At 60.2% G+C, this 16,624-nt stretch overlaps 1 protein-coding gene across 5 annotated transcripts in view; it reads left to right on the top strand.

Moving 5' to 3' along the window:
• SYT7 (synaptotagmin 7) overlaps nt 1-16,624 on the top strand; it is a 41,946-nt gene that overhangs the window by 20,535 nt on the left and 4,787 nt on the right. For 3 of the 5 annotated variants that reach the window (XR_011141224.1, XR_011141225.1, XM_068944251.1), the window contains exons 6-12: nt 3,159-3,527; nt 6,645-6,770; nt 10,395-10,530; nt 11,927-12,197; nt 12,826-12,995; nt 13,638-13,752; nt 13,923-14,122. Coding sequence is in view for 3 of the 5 variants with exons in the window: in XM_068944251.1 (XP_068800352.1) it covers nt 3,159-3,527; nt 6,645-6,770; nt 10,395-10,530; nt 11,927-12,197; nt 12,826-12,995; nt 13,638-13,752; nt 13,923-14,122 (1,387 nt within the window). In the remaining 2 variants the exon portion in view is untranslated. The remainder of the gene's footprint in view (nt 1-3,158; nt 3,528-6,644; nt 6,771-10,394; nt 10,531-11,926; nt 12,198-12,825; nt 12,996-13,637; nt 13,753-13,922; nt 14,123-16,624) is intronic. The other 2 variants (XM_068944252.1, XM_068944253.1) reach the window with 2 other exon arrangements.

Here is a 16,624-nt window from a genome sequence, read left to right as displayed (position 1 = left end):
AAGTACCTCTCGCACCAGTCTTCTTCCAACTGTGCTATTAGAGGCAAAAAACAGCGTGAAAGGCAGGGGCTTGTCAGATAAAGCTTCCTTGTCAGATAAAGCTTCCCGGGCCCAACTTCCCTGGCTCACGTGTGTGGGGGGGTCCTACTTGGTACATCTCATGGACCTCAAAGTGCCGCCTTCCTCTCCCGCTTTCCCTCCCCAGCCTGGGCTCCCTGCTCGCAGAGGTGTCGCTCGTGTGCTCCAGCCCGGCGGGTGGGAGGTGTGCGCGAGCGAGGGGAGAGCACGAGGAGGAGAAGGAAGACTTGCGCTGAGGCTTTGCGTCAAAATGGGACGTCTCCCTCCCCTACGTCAGTAGGGATCTGAAACCTGCCGGGGGTCCGCATCGCTTCTGTGGGATGTGGGAAGCAGGGCTAAGAAAAGGCAGTCCGCAGATGCTGTGCAGACATCCGCATATGGGCAACTTGGAGCGTTTCTGCACCTTCACTTGCTGTGACTCAAAGCCAGGCTGAAATCCCCTGGGCTGCAGTGTGTGGTTTCGGGCCCCGCCAGCAGGTGCAAAGGCATCCGACTTGGAAAAGGCTCTTTCCGTTCCTAACTTGTAACGCGTTGCTGCCGAGGGGCTAAGAGCCGGACGGACGGACAGACAGACAGACGGAGCTGACGTGCTGTGCTCAGCTCGTGCAGCCCAGCTGGCCCCGGTCATGTGAATGGCGTGTTTTGGAGGGGGCTGGAGAGCAGAGTTAAGAGGACTGGGGAGACTGCCCTCAAAGCCTCCTGACTTGCAGCGTTTGTTGCCTGTGGGATCTCTTTTAGGCTTGATTTCTGCGGCTTTGGGGCTTTTCTGGTGTTCATCTTCATGCCCCGTGACCTGGTCTAGATCTGTGCCAGGGGAGCAGGTCTGAGGTACCCCTCCCCGTGCCTTTGCGCAGGGCTGTCGCACGGTGGCTTGCGGCACGGTGGTGGCGGCCGGGGCACAGGCGGTGCCGGTGGCTGGGCCAGGACAGGGTGAGCTATGGGCTGGGCACCCTAGGCTCCAGCCCAGCTCCCGCGCAGCACTGACTGCCGCTAGGAGCTCGCGTCTCCAGCTGGCTCTGGGCCGAGAGGAGCCAGATTTAGTTTCCTGTGACTGAGAGGTTGTAAATTGAACTAATTTAGGATTTGATAGAAAACCGAAACAAGGTCGGCAGCAGGCAGAGGGGAGGCGAGGGGGGGTGGCACAGCGCCTGGGCAAGGCCTCGCGTTGACCAGGGGTGCTGGCTGCGCTCGTTCACCCGATGCCTCGGGATCCCAGCCCTAGCCCAGGCCCAGGTCCGTGGGGCAGGAGGGCTCTCTGCTCCTCTGAACTTCCCTCCTTTCTCACTTTCATTCTCTCACTCTTTTTTTCTCTTTCTTCACCTTCTTTTTTTTTTTTTCCCCCTCCTTCTCCCTCTCTCTCTCTCCCTGCTGTTTGCCATGCACAACAGCACAGCTTCACCATTCGGTTTCAGCCATCATCCCGGCCTGGCCCCAGGGGCAGCACGAGGAGAGTGGGCTCGTGCTGGTGAAGGTGATTTCCCCCCCCCCCCCCCATGCTGGGCAGGGATGGTGGTCCCGGGAGGGTCCGTGACTCCAGGGTTGCAGCTACATGGCTGTCCTCATACATAGAGGACCCCCAAGAGCCTTGGACATGGGGGCTGGGCTGGACCTCCCTGGGTCTCATGGCCCAGGTGGTTGTTGGAGGAGCTTCCTAACAATGCCGTACCATGTTTGCAACATGGCCAGCTCTGCACACCCCAGCGTGGCCTGGCAGGCTCCTGGTAGTGCATTTTATCACAGGCCCCATCTTGCCACCCCCAGGGGCTGCGCTGCACCCCCAGCTGGGTTTAAGTGGTAGTGCCACACGCCAACTGGTTGTAAGCTTGCATGCTGAGCTTTGGCCACACATGTGGGACATATGGCTTGTGTCTGGCTTTGTGATTAGCCATGAGCTTTGTGGGCCATATCGAGCGACCTTCCCCCATGTGCTGCTGCACGGGTTGGTGGGGCGCTGGCCCCAGGCCCGGCTGCTCCCTCTGGGACCTGGCCTGTGCCTGTCTGGAGGTGCCGCGTGGGGCGCTTTCCCAGGGGTGCTCGTGCCTGGCTGCACAGGCCTGTCACGCATGTGCTTGGTGTGGCCGCAGGGCTAGCTGCGTGACTAGCTCTTGGTGCCGCCGCTCTCCTTGCCGTGGCCACGACCTCTCCTGCTCTCTGCACACTCCCTGCCTGCTGCCCAGGTGAAGCCTGTCCGGGGCTCTGATGTGCGGCCATGGGTTTCTTCACGCTCCCCAGGGCCTGTCCCACTGTAGCTGGAAGACTGCTGTGGCCAGGGCTGAGACCCCATCACCACCCTTGCTCCTGCAAGTGGAGGTCCGGGCTGGGAGCTTCCCACCCTAGTGGGAGCCCCGCTCTGCTTGTGGCCAGCCTCCGCCCTGTACCCTCACCACTCGGCAGCGTCTTGGCATGTGGGACCTGACTTGGCCCCCAGGGAGACCCCCACTTGCTGTCCCGCCCAGCTTGCTGCAGCCGAGGAGCCATGGGGCTTGGGCCCCCTTGCTCCAGGTCTGCAGGGAAGGCCCCATCCTGCACAGCACCCATCCCACCAGCCTCTCGCCCCCATCGGGGAACGGGGAAGGCTGAGACCCGACACCGCAGGCAATGGAGGGCTGGGCGCCAGGAAGGGAGGGACGGTGGGGGGCGGGCTGGCTGTCGGCACGTGAGAGGGAGCTGCGTGGCCACCAAGGGATTCGTCTTCACGCAGCAGCCTAGTTAGCTCTCAGACGAGGTCGGCTGGCGTACTGGGAAGGCGCCGGGTGTGCGCCAGCCGTGGGAGTGGGAGGGCGCCGAGACGGACGGGCGCAGCGGTGCCGCGGCCCCGGCCTGCCAGGATCGGACGGTGCCCGGGAGGCGCAGGCAGGGCGGACAGGCGAGATGGCTGTGGCGCAAGAGCGTCGTGCTTCTGGAGAGGCCGAGACGGGGCCGAGAGCCAGAGAGACCGATCGCTGCATCCGCTGGCCCCTGTCGGAGCGCTCCCTGCGCTGGGGCATCTTCTCTCTAACGCTCTTCTTTTCCTTCCTCCAATTTTGCCCCTTCACCTTCTTCTCCTTTCTCTCCTCTCCTTTGCCCTTCCTTTCCCTAAGTTTCGAGGACTCCACCTTGTCCACAGCCACTACCCTTGAGTATATCCCCACCTCAGCAGGCGACCCCAAATGCCAGAGGCCCCGCACGCTCATACGCCAGCAAAGTCTGCAACAGCCCCTCAGCCAGCACCAGCGGGCCAACCACAGCCAGCCCACCACCAGCCAGAGCCTGGGCCACCTCCAGGCTCACAGTGGCTCCTCCTCTGGCACTGGCAACCCCCGGGGCTACCGTGGTGGCCAGGCGCGCCAAGGCATCGCTGCTGGCTCCAAGCATCGGACGGCAGGAGGCCGGAGCCGCTCCAATCCCGGCAGCTGGGACCATGTGGTGGGGCAAATTCGGAACCGAGGCTTGGACATGAAGTCCTTTCTGTAAGTCTTCTCTTGTTTCTCTGTCCTTTGCTCTCTCCTCCTGCTGTTTGCTCTCTTGGCTAGCAGCAGCGCCCCGTGCAGTGCCATGCTGCGTGTGGCCCTTGGGAGTATGGTCATGGGAAGATCCAGATCCCCTCCGGCTCTATCACCTCCTCTCGAGCAGCTGAAGGCAGGCAGAGGGATGGGTGTCCCCCACCATCGGTGGTTTGGGAGATGTTTCGTACGCTCCCCGAGTTAGCCGGGCCACGTTTGCTTTGCATGAGAGCTTCGCTGCGAGTCACCTGCCGCATCGCTGACCAACACAGCTGCCTTTGCAGAAGGGGCTTGGTGCTCCCAGGGTCCCTTTTGGTCTATGGTGGGGTCAGGGGAGTCTCCTGGACTGCAGGACATAATATGGAGTCCTCACCCCATGGGCATAGCGGGAAAGGTCTTGCCTGACCCTCATAAAATACCGGGAGGCTCAGATCTGTCCTCAGGCTCCTTGGCTGCCTTGCTAATGTGAAAATGGCATGAATCGCAGCCTGGTAGGATGTTTGGGTTGCGCACCCAAGAAGCTGGGCCATCGTTAGGTGCTCTCCCCACAGCCTTGCCTGCAGGTGGTGAGACATTGCCCCGGGGACGAATTTTCCACCTTGTGGAGCAGCTGCCGGGCATGTGTCCCCGGGATTGTGGAAGCGATGTCCCCTGAGGAGGAGGGGGAGGCAGCCTTGCTGACAGTGCCCCTCGCGCTGGGGTGACTGTCTGTTCAGCCCCGATATCGTCTGCCTATCAGTCTCTGCTCTGCCTCTGCTGTGATCTGCAAATGCAGCTTTGTTGGAGCCGCTTGAAGCGTGTGATCTTTAATCTGTCTTAAATGTATCTCCTATCAGTGGTGGCTTTTAATCTCAAATGCTGCACATGACATTGTCACTCCTTCTTAGAGCAAGTCCTCTGCTCCCCACCCTCCATGGTGTCCTCACCCGTCCCTGCCAGCCTCCATTCACTCCGCAGGATCCCAGGAAAGGGGATGCCCCAGGTCACGGTTGCCCTCCTTGCAAAGGGGGACAGCAGGCCAGATCCCATCCTTGTGTCAGTCCGCACAGCTCCTTTGGCATCAGGGTTAAGTCAGAAAGACCAGGCCCTGGGAGATGTGAGTTTGGTTACCCGCTCTGCTACCAACTCCTCTGGGCAGCCCTGGTAAAATCATTTAATCTGCCTCCTATCTGCAGGGGCAGCCCAAATTATCCTGCACTGGAGCCTCTACCATCTTCACCCAGCAGACACAAGCCGTTGCTCCAGCCTTGCTAACCCTGGTAGCCACCTTCCTCGTTGTTGGCCGATGCGTGATTAACCACAGCCCGTTCCCAGAGTGTTCCCACCCTTTCTCCACGTGCGCATCGCTGGGGAGTCTCTGCCTCCTGGCCTCTCCCTGAGAGATGTTCATAGCAAGCTCCATTTGCTGCCTTCCTGATTTATAGATGAATCTCATTAGCTATCCTGAGGGTCATATTCCTCTCTGTTTACTCAGCATCATTACTGGTTCCAGCCTTAATTGGCAGGGGCGAGAGTATCCGCAGAGCAGGGATGTGCAGAGCAATTGTGCTGTTTCCCCATGGAGGAGTTGCTGCCATTTACCACCGTTGCTTTTCAAAGCCATTAACTTTGCTTTTGCTCTTTATTCTGTTTACCATCCTACCTCACTCCCCTGTGCTGCAATGCAAATGCAGCCACGAGCCTGGGGAGGCCGTGCTAACTGGGTGGCGTCATCTGCTAGGCGCCCCTTAGGGGAAAGACTGCGTCCCAGAGCCTCTGGAGGGTGAAAATAAGGCAGCGAATGCTCCTGGAGTGAGGAGGGAGCCAGGTGTCTTGAGCCCTGCCCCATACTCCATCCATGGGAGGAAGAGGATCAGACGCAGCCCCGGCACTTTTTATGCCCCCAAAGCAATCCCTTCACTAGCGGGCCTGGCATTTGGCCTCCAAAGGCAGGCAGCGAGGATTCATAAAGGAGAAGGGAGAGCATTTGGGAGGTGACTGTCCCTGATATGCTCGGCTCTGCTTCCCTCTAGAGCTGGGGGCAGGGAGGTGTCTCTGCCCAGGGCTTTGCTTGCTGCTGGTAGCCATCTCCGCCAGGAGTTTCTCTAGTCTCACTGTACTGGTGCCTCTGAGCCCTCTGCAGCACCTGTGGTGGGGGATCCCCGGTTCTCCTGGGTGCCATACAGCAAACCCCTGTCTGTCCATTGCTGCTGCTTCACGCTGCTCTGCCTTCACGTCTCCCAGGTCTTCCCACATCTCCTCTCAGGAGGCAGGCTCCTGTCCCTCCTCTGTTTTCATGCGGACATCATCCGTCATCGCTCGTCATGCTCCCTGCCTCTCTTGGCACCTTTTTCCCCCCTGGGTAGCACTTTGACATCTCCTCATCCCAGTGACGTCTCCAAGCAGGGCAGAGCCCACAAGTGCTGTTCCAGGGCTGAGGAACGTGGTGTGCAGCCTTTCCAAGGAGCAGGACGGCGCCTGGCTGGGTCCCAGCCTGGACTCACCTCCCGCCATGGATACCGTGGGAAGGGGAGAGGGGTGGCCACAGCCGCATGAGACCACAAAACGTTGTGGGGGCTTGCTGTGCCAGGGCCAGCAGCCTCTGGCCATGCAGCCCCGTCCGTCTTCCAACCAAGGTCAAAGAGCCCTTTGGAGTCAGCCCTCTGTTCAGCAGCAGGCACCAGCCTCCGATCAGAGCTGACACTGTGCCCAGCAGCCTGGTCCTCAGTGTGACAGGCAACACGTGTCCCCTGCTTCATCTGGCCAGCCCAGCTTGAGAGGTGAGCAGCCCCGGGCAGCTCTGGGGGCGCTGCACACTCCCAGCATGATCCAGCTGGGTCCCCGGCTCCCGAGCATCCTCTCCTTGGGGGCAGAAGAAGGAATGTGGTTGGCCTGGGCCCATAACGCTCCTTTCTGGGAGCCTCCAGCCTTTCTCCCCATCCAGCCTCCGAACCCCAATGCCTTTGTACGCTTTCCCTTTCTCTCTCTGCGGTGAGGCTTTGGTGCTGTTTCTCCTCCAGCTTCCCTGTCTGATGCTTTGTTCTCCTCTCTCTCTTTCTCTCCTGTTTTGCGTCCTCCTCCCCACATGTGGGACCACCTGGGCAGGGAAGGCCGGATGGTCGTGTTATCCCTGGTTTTGGGACTCTCAGAGCAAGATGACTTTGCCAATATCCCCGACCTGCAGCCCGCTGGGACAGAGCCGAACCAGCCGAACGCTCAGGGGGACAAGAGGTATGAGTAAGGAAGAGGGCAGTCCTGCAGGAGGAGGCGACGAGGGCCTCACCCAGGGTTGGAGGAGGAGGAGGCTGGCCTCATGGAGCGTGAAGGTTGGAGCGGCACAGGGTGGCACATCAGGCAGCCCGGGCACCGGGCACGGTGACGTTTGCAGACGCTGGCAGCTCCCCCCCACCTCCGGTGCCCACGAGGGGGAGGTGCTCCTCCCCCTGGAGTCGCTACACTGAGCGGACCCCCAACCCTTTCTGTCTCCCTCCCTGCCTTCCCGCCTTCCCTCCTTCCCTTCCCCATCCTCATCCACCTCCATCTCGTCCCGCGCTGTGTGCATGCTGGTGGGATGCGTGCTTGGGGGGCAGCTGGGCTCACGGCCTTGGCCATAGCCCATGGAGGGAGGGAGTGGGACAGGAGAGAGATCCCTGGCCTGGGAGAAGGGACAACTCGGCCACGGGCTGGCTGGTCTTGCAGGAGACTCCCAGAAGTTGCCACGTTTGCAGAGACAGCATCTCCCCCCCGCCTCGAGGGTTATTCGTGCATTGCCCCCAGGCTTTGCGCTGTGCTGCTGAAACCTGGAGCCCAGTAGAGGCCGTTTGCCGTTGCCCCTGTATGGGGCCAGGTCTCCTTCAGCCCCACAGACCTGCCCGTGGCAGCTGCTTGTCAGCCAGCTGGGTGGTGGGCAGCCGCCAAGCCCCACGGCTCGTCCTTAGGGTGCTACGAGCCCCCGGGCTGTTCTGGCCGCCGCTGTGACTTGCAACTGGGAACCCCCCACCCCGAGCAGCAGAGCGGCCGGTGCCGGCGGCAGAGCCCGGGGAGCCCAGAGCTGCTGCTGCTGTGAGAGGCTGGCGGGAGCCGAGGGGCCACGAGCCAGGGGGAAGCGGGTGTTAATCCCATCTCGAGCAGGGAGGAGGTGTGAAGCAGGCGGTCGCGGGCTCGCCGCGTGATTGGCGTGTTAATGAACTGGCACCGTTCTCGCCCGCCGGCTATTTTTACCTTTGCTCGGGTTGCGTTTTGCTCCATGTTTTAGCAGTTCCCTCCCTGGCGTCACATTGCACAGCCTGTCCCTGCTGGGAGCACGGGGAGCCTGCGGCGCAGAGTCCCGTCTGCCAGCCCAGCCGGGCCTCCCCTGCGCCCATATCTGGTCACGCAGCACCTCCCCGGCACTCAGGGAGGGACAGGGGCTGGACGGTGGTGGCTGATGGCTGCAGCCAGGCCGTACTCTCCTTCTCCTCCGCCAGCCCTGATCTCTGGTTTGAAAGACCCCATCCCCATGTGGACCCTCAGCATCTCAGTGTCCTCTCCCACCTTCCCCAGTGAAAGCTTGTCCTCATGCCTCCATCTCCCTCCCTGGTCCCCGCCACCCTGTCCCCCTCCGGCCTGGCGGGACGCAGGTGGGATTCAGCTGGTGGCGGAGGGGTGGGCTGAGCTCCAAGGACATGGGGCAGGTTTCAGCATCCTTCGCGCTCTCGCCTCCCTGCCCGGCGCTCCTGGTCACCGTGTGCTGCTCTGCCGTGAAATGTCTCCTCTGTCCCCACGTCTCTGCTTCTTCCTTGCAGCCCGGCCCCGCCGGCTCCGGCAGCTCCAGCCACGCGCCTCGTTCTGTCTGTCCTCCATCGACTAACTTCTTTCTGTCCGCTCTGCTCCTCTCCTTCCTCCCTTCCCTCCCCGCAGGCAGCGGGCTGGTGGTCCTGCGGTGGAAGACACGGCACCTCCTCTCTCTTGCTCTCTTTCTTGCTCTCTCTCCCGCTGTCCCATGACCTCTGCCGACACGCGCCATTTCCCAGGCCGCTTCGCAGACAAATCGTCGAGCGGTCCCCGCCGCTGACCGTCGTCTCCTCCGCGTTTGCTCTCACTCTGTTTCTAACCTGACTTTGCCTCTCCAGCTATCTCGGTCTCCTTCTTTATCTCTGTGCACCATCCCGCCTGCGCGGGCAAGCTGTGTGCGTGCGTGTGCGTGGGTGTGTGTGCGTGTGCACGTGTGTGGGGGCATTGCCACCGGGCCTGGCTCCTGCGAGCATCTCGCCGCGTGGGTCACCCTGCCTGTGTGCATCTTGGGGGCTCTGCGTGTGCTGCTGTCCCCATGGCGCTGAGGTTTTTGGCGCATCTCCACCCGCGTGTGCACGCATCCAGCGTGTGCGTGGCTGCAGGTGTTTTGCGCATCTCGAGCTCGCTGTGGGAGTCTCTGCGCGTCCCGTGTGTCTGGATCCGTGTGCGTGCATGTCGATCTGAGGCAGTACCCAATGCTCAGTACGGTGTGTGTTGCACCAGCAGTGCATCTGCATTGCTCTGCCATGCCATGACTTGGGGTGCATGGATCCTGTTGGTGCACCTATCTGTTGACTTATCACCGTGTCTTGGCTTGTGCGGGAATGTCAGCTTACAGCTGTCCGAGTACCAGAGTGAGTGCACATGTGAGTGTGGGCAGCTCTCCTGCATCTGTGCATTGGGTGGGGGGGGCGGAGGTGGTCCGTGCCAGCTGTGTCTGCGTGCACCACGTGTCCTCTCTGGGGTGAGTTTAGGTCTGTCTCTGCCATGGGAACCCGTGAGGGCTTTCCGCTGCCTCTCTCTCTGCTGGTGTGTGCCTGTGTGTCCCATCGTCCCCACGCCTTGTGGGAGCACGGCCCCGGTGTGTGCCTGCTCGTCTCCATCGCCGCTCTGTTACGTGGGCCAGTGTGTGTCCCCTCTCTGCCAACCCCTCTCCCGCCAGGCTGCTCCCCGCCCCCCCTCAGCACATTGCACACAGTCTTCCCGCAGTGCCGGGGCTGCTGGGCTCCCGTCCCCACTCCATGGGGCTGTGAGCCGGGGGAGCAGCCAGGACAGGCACCGTCTGCCTCTGCCAGCCCCAAGACCCGGCTCCAGCAGTGGGGTGACGCTGGGCGATGCTGGGGGCTGAAATGCATGGGAAAGGGGAGACAGCCTTGTCTCCCCTCCTCTTCCTTGGAGCAAGGAAGGAAGCAGGGAAGTGTTTTTAGCCATGCATTGAGCCACCGCTGCAGCAGGCAGCACCCAAGGATCAGGGATGGATAGGTGGATGCAGCCCAGAGCCGAGCATGGGAAAGGGTCGGTGTGTTGGTGAGCCACAGCCAGGCCGCCAAAGGAGAGCCAATGGGTCAAGGTAGCCCCGTGGCTTCCCCCAGCGTCACCTGTGAGAGCAGCAGAGCCCTGCAGCTGCAATATGGCACCACCAAGGGTGATGCGGCTGCCGGGAGGTGAGGTGGTAGGAAGTGGACATGGTTATAGGCTGCGTTGGACCTGCTGTGCTGGCATGGAGGTTTGCAGGCTGTAGCGGCTCCACTGTGAGCCAGCTGGTTGGTTTGGGGTTGTGCTGGACCTGTTGTTGGGTGCCGTCGCAGCTCCCAGCCAGCGTGCCCTGGACACTGGGCACAGCCAGGCTGGCAGATAGGCACCCAGCCGCACCTTTGGCAAAGCGAACAGCAGCGGCTGGGGAGATGCAGTCTGAAGGCCAAAGGTATAGAGGTTCCTCGGACGTGTGAAGGCTGCTCAGAGCTCTCAGCTGGGTGGGTGTGAGCCGAAGCCTCTGCTGGGCTCCAGGTGCCTGGGGGAGACCCTCACTGTCTCGCTAACTGTGCTCAGCCCCTCTCTAAGGTGCTGCATCTCTTTCCCCAGGTTACCGGCCGGTGGCAAGGCAGTAAACACAGCCCCCGTGCCTGGGCAGACGCAGCACGATGAGTCTGACCGCAAGACTGAGCCACGCTCCTCTGTCTCGGACCTCGTCAACTCCCTGACCAGTGAGATGCTCATGGTGAGTGATGTCTGGAGGCCTCGCTGCTGGTCCCAGCACAGCCAGACCACCCACGCCCCACACACCCATACAATCCCACCAACTGCCCTGGCTGTCCTGGGGAGCAGGGCAGCCTATTCCTGCTGCTTGCTTCCTTTCTGATTTGTGTTGGAGATGTTTTAGGATGACTCTGCTTTAGTGAGGAGTGGGCAGCTTCTCCCAGGGTTCTTGCTTCATCCTTGGTCATCACTGAGCCCTTCTGGGCTATGGCTCAGCGTGGAGTGGGGAGCAGGCTCTCGGAGCAGGCTGTTTTGCTTCATGGCAGGTCATTGCCATGATGATGTTCTGGGTTGCTTCAGCTCCCTGTGCCATCCTGGTTGGTTTGATGTGATAGTCTAGACTGGCAGTGCTGCTGGAGCAAGTTGTGAATCTTGGCTTCTGGGTCACTCTGGGATGCTGGTAGCGTGTTCTGAGCACCTATGCTCTGTGGGGTGGCTGCATCCTAGACTCCACCCCTGTGAGTTGGTGCCAGGATGGTTTAAGCTCTCCCTCTCTGTGCACAAGCCTAGCATCTCGCCGCACTCTCCCTCAGCTCTTCCCTGCTCCCACCCTCTGCCGCAAGAGGCTCAGCACGTTCTAGCCCCACTCTGATGAGCCCCCAGGCCCCCCCTCGCACCCAGGTGCTGCGACCAGTGTGCCCCTGGGTCGACTGAGTCCCCTGCGAGGTGACACAGCCCGTCCCCCCAGGTCGGCATGAGGGAGCCGACTCTGGAGACGTGACGGACGGGCTGTCAGCAGGAATTTGGCTAATTGGTGCTCCCAATCCCCGGGAAGCGAATGCACGGAGCAGAAGCAGGAGTCGTCTAAGGAGACGCCCATGGCAGGGAGACAGGGAGAAGCTGATCCCCTCTGACAGCTCCCCAGACAGCTGCAAGGGCCTGAGGCCATGGATCTGGAGATTAGTTATTTGTCCAAATAGAGCAAAGGGTGCAGGGCCCTGTGTCTGCTGGCAGTGGTGTGGTGAAGACATGGCCACTGCCCGCAGGCGCTGAGAGGGGGACCAGAGGGCAGCAGGAGGTGGTGGAGCCTGATGGCTCTGCTGAGGGGCTGCTTTCGCATCTGTGCAGCAGAGGAGGCCAGGAGGGCTGGGGGCAGCCCCATGGGATGCCAGCATCCCTCTCAGCAGGGGGGTTGCCGGTCCTGATGTGGGTTTCCAGCACCAGTCAGTCACTCCAGAGGTCACTCCAGAGTAGGTTGGGACGGGCTTATTTCTTCCACAGAGCAGAAAGTGAGGCATGACACTGACTGCCCTGTGGCACAGGCAGCGCAGCCCTCTGCCACGGCATGCCTTGCTGGCAGAGGAGCCACGTCTGCGATGACAGCCCTGTGCTCACAGCCCATTCTCTCCGTGCCACAGCTCTCCCCAGGCTCCGAGGACGACGAGGGACACGACAGCTCCAGCCGGGAGAACCTGGGTCGCATCCAGTTCAGCGTTGGCTACAACTTCCAGGAGTCCACCCTCACTGTCAAGATCATGAAGGCCCAGGAGCTGCCAGCCAAGGACTTCAGTGGCACAAGTGACCCCTTTGTCAAGATCTACCTGCTCCCCGACAAGAAGCACAAGCTGGAAACCAAGGTGAAGCGGAAGAACCTGAACCCGCATTGGAATGAGACCTTCCTCTTTGAAGGTAAGGGCAGGCTGAGTTGGGCTGGACTGGGCTTGTCCTCATGGCCTGGGGCAGACCCTCCACACTGCCATTTCCCCTCCCCTGGGTGCCCCCAGCCAGCCTCCACCACGCACCCTGGACTGGAGAGCCCAGCAGGGACAAAGTGATCAGGGCAGGACTGGCGCAGCCTGAGCTGCCAATGCAGTGGCCACCAGTGATGAGCAGAGTTTTCAGAGCCACAGAGGCCAGGCTGTCGCTGAAGGTGTTTGCTCTGTGTCCAGCCAGCGCTGGATGAGAGGCTCCTTCCCAACCCGGGTAGGGCCTGATGCATGCCTGAGGCCACGCAGGCACCTGCGGGAGCACATGGGTGACTTTTACTCTCTTGTGAAGCGCTAGAGCAATGGCTTGAAGCCGTGCAGCTCCTCCAAAGCATGGTGAATGCCCAGGGCCACAGTCTGTTCTTCATCCACTGTCAGACACGAACATTCCCCTCCTCAGTGCTGGAGGGAGGGGAATGCTCCCCTGGTGTTGGTGCTGGACAGCCCTATGGGCACCAGCACACACATAGGCTGCGCAGTTTGGCTGGGCTTGCTCTCCAGCCCTTTGGCAAGTTCCCTCCTCATCTTCTCTGCCTCCATCTCTGGTGCAGGTTTCCCCTATGAGAAGGTGGTGCAGCGAGTGCTGTACCTCCAGGTCCTGGACTATGACCGCTTCAGCCGTAATGACCCCATTGGGGAGGTGTCCATCCCCCTCAACAAAGTGGACCTCACCCAGATGCAGACCTTCTGGAAGGACCTGAAGCCCTGCAGCGATGGCAGCGTAAGGCCCTTGCTTGTCTGCCACAGTCTCCCAGGCCAAGGATGTGGCAGGAATTAACTATGCCTTTCATCCTACCCCACAGTCCTGGGGGACAGTCCTTGAGGAAGAAATACCCCAGGTTGCTGTGATATCCCAGCAGATATCCCTGGCCCCTGCAGAGCCAGGCCTTCTGGCCCGACCAGGGATGGGTGCTGGCAAGGGTGGCCCTGTGGGGTTCCCAGATGGGAGTGCTCTGACCAGATCCCCAGTACCCAGAGGCCTCATCAGTCCAGGAATGGGTCACTGGTGAGCTGACCTGCCTGACATGCTGTCAGCTGGCAGGAACCCCTGCAAAAGGCAGCTCTGAGGGAGCAAATCCACCTGAGCTTGGGTGACTTCACTCTGTAGAAACACATGCTGGAGCGCAAAGGGATTGCATGCTGTCCCCTAGCGTTTGCTGTCCTGTCTGTGTCAGCTGCTTGTTATCAGGACAAAGCAGGTTTCTGTTTTACTGTTTCTTGAAGGAAAAGGTTTGACTTTTAAGGGGGAGCTGGGGAGCTTGTGTTTTTCTTCCCAAATCTATAAGTTAAATAAAGGGTTTAAATATCCCAAATAGCCTGTCCGGGTACTGGGCTGTGCCCTAATGGCCTCTCCATCTCACAGGGAAGCCGAGGAGAGCTGCTCCTGTCCCTGTGCTACAACCCCTCTGCCAACTCCATCATTGTGAACATCATCAAAGCACGGAACCTCAAAGCCATGGACATCGGAGGGACATCAGGTATGAGCACCCAGTCCCCATCTCTGGGCATGGCCAGCGTCCTGCTGGCTCAGGCAGTGACTGCCCCGATGTCTCCCAGGCGGAAGGGAAGCCGTCCTGCTCACTTGCACATTGCAGGAATCAAGGAAGGGCCTAGCTGAAGTCCTAAGAGCAGTGTACTGTCCCCCCAGACCCCTACGTGAAGGTGTGGCTGATGTACAAAGACAAGCGGGTGGAGAAGAAGAAGACAGTAGTCATGAAGCGGTGCCTGAACCCCGTCTTCAATGAGTCCTTCGCCTTCGACATCCCCACTGAGCGGCTGCGTGAGACGACCATCGTCATCACCGTCATGGACAAGGACAGGCTGAGCCGGAATGATGTCATCGGCAAGGTGGGTCCTGCTGTCACACGGGCCAGGGCTTGTCCTCCTGCGCGCAGGGTGAGGGCACAGGCAAGGGGGCCATGGAGGGGAGGCAGGAGCTGATGGCCCAGCTGCCACCGAAGCCAGACACCAGGAAGGCAGGAGAGACTGCAGCTGGCTGCCACCCGAGTTCTCACGTTGGGGGTGCAGGGAACGGGCTTTGAAACATGATAGTTGTTTGCAGCGGGGTTGTTAGTACAAGCTAGAGAGAGGCCCGCTGCCCTCCCTGCACGCCACGTACAGCACAGGTCCACGGTAGCATTGCTGCTGGCTGCAGAGCCTTGTCTCCCCTGCCAAGCAGCACCGACTCAGGCCACAGGCACCTGATTCCTTCCGCGCATGCCCACATCTCATGCCATTCCTCTACCAAAGCACCTCGGCTTCACACCATGACCACAGGCCATGCGCCTCTGCCACGCTCCAGAGCACACGCCACAGACATGGGCAGCGGCCCTCAGCCGGACCTGCCACTGCCAATGGACACAGGTATTGCAGTGCCACCAGCATATGGTGGGATGGGAGGTCTGAGCCTGGTGCAACACGATGGTTATAGTGACCTAATTTGCCAAGCATCTTTTTCTCAACCTCTCTGCACCTGGGCACACTCAGCATCAGTTTGGCTGTTCATCCACGTGGTCTCCAAGCAGGGATTGCATGGACAGCAGGACTCAGCACACTGCAGTCTTCCTGCAGGCTGCAGAGAAATCTCACAGGTCCAGAGAGACAACACCAGGCACCACCAGCTCAGCATAGAAGTCCAAGCCCCTAGGCAATATGTATCCTGCCAAGGGGCAGCATCTGGGGAACATCCAAGACCATACATTGACCTGAAGAGTGCAGCCATCTCTGTTGGATACAACTGGTGCTGTCTCTGTGGGCTCAGCATCACCTGAGTGAGGCAGCGTGGTCTGGAGTGCATCTGCCAAGAGGAAGAAAAAGAGCAACAGATAGTTCCTGTGTCTTCCCAGCACTATTTCTGCATGGCCTTTCCCCATGCTGACCCTTGCTTGGAGTCTGGATGGGGATTTAAAGTGCCACTCATGCTAATCTAGGTGTTCTTCCAACTTTCTCATGGCCATCACTGCAGGATTTCGGACCCAAGTGTTGGGTTAGGAGCTGCATTGGATTTTGCTAGCAGTCTGGCTGAGAGAGGAGCTCTCACTCCGTGGTGAAGTCTGGAGCAATTGTTTCTCAGCCAAGAAGCAGAAGGAATTGTCATGCTGGTGCTCTGGACGAAGGTTTCTGCAAAGGACCGAGGCTGCAGGTAGCAGCTGCAAGCCTGGGCAGGCATTAGAGTCTCCACTGCTGTGCTCTGTCCCCATCCCACTTCTCTGGAGAAGGCAAGCTAGAGAGGAAGATGGAGCCCATATGGATCTCTTTTTGATTGGACTTTCTCTTCCATATCTGGCCCAGGCTGAGACTCTTCTGAGACCCCTACCACCAGCTGTGATGTCTGGAGTGAGGACTGATTCATCAGAAGTGAGACTGAGGCCACCAACCAAATCTCTGGTGGGAGTTAGCTGCCATTCCTGGCCAGACGAGGGCTGGTTCAAATCCTGGTGGAGACAGGCCGTGGAGCTTGTTAGCACAAATAACAGTTTGTCAGCCAGCTGGCAAAAGTGAGCTGAGAAGTGTCAGGAGCCAGCAACAAACTTCAGCCCCTCCATTTCCTGACAGCAGTGCGAGCGGGGTGAGGGGCTGCACGCCCACCTGAGAGGAATGGCCCCAGCTCACCTGGGCCAGTGGGGCACCCAGCACCACCTGACCAAAGCAAACCCAGCCGGGATCCAAGGCTGAACCCGTGCTGGTGTTGCGCTCTTCTTGTGCTTCAGCCCCTCCGATTAGTTTCTGGCTGGAAATGATGCCGGAGGTGCCGCGCACCTCCCTCCGCCCAGTCTCCCCGCAGCATGCTTCACACCGCTCTACAGCACAACCTGCTCCAGGGTGAACTTGGATCTGATGACAGTCTATTTATAGCGAGGCAAAAATCAAAGCCCCAGATTGCTTCCTTAGGCTGCGGCTCCAGGTGGAGCGCCAGATCCCCCGCTGCAGCAGCACCAGCCCCAGGTGTGGGGCTGCATGGTGGGCACGCTGGAACCTGGGCACTCGCGTGCCTGAGTAAAGAGCTTGCAAGGCTGGTTGCTGCAGGTTTGTCCTTTTAGGGGGTGACAGAGCTCCCCACGAGCCACGTGCAGCAGAGCCTCGTGGTTGCAGCATCCAGCGAGCAGGGACCTGCGGCCAGGCCCAGGCAGTGTGGGTGCTGCTGCGGCACCGTGTCTCAGCCCCACAGCTCCCAGCGAGGGCCCCGGCCCCGTTCTCAGTGGTGACAGGATTACTTGGTGTGTCCCAGTAACAATAACAACAGAAAAATTAATCCGCTCTCAATTTGATTTACGTTAAATCCATACAGCTCTCCACTCATTATGGTAACGATGATAAACGAGTGCAGTAATCTCCGTTATTACTGCTCAC

This window comes from Struthio camelus, chromosome 5 (genome assembly GCF_040807025.1).
Source record: "Struthio camelus isolate bStrCam1 chromosome 5, bStrCam1.hap1, whole genome shotgun sequence".
NCBI classification, from domain to species: Eukaryota; Metazoa; Chordata; class Aves; order Struthioniformes; family Struthionidae; genus Struthio; species Struthio camelus.
This window is presented reverse-complemented; position numbering and strand designations above follow the sequence as displayed.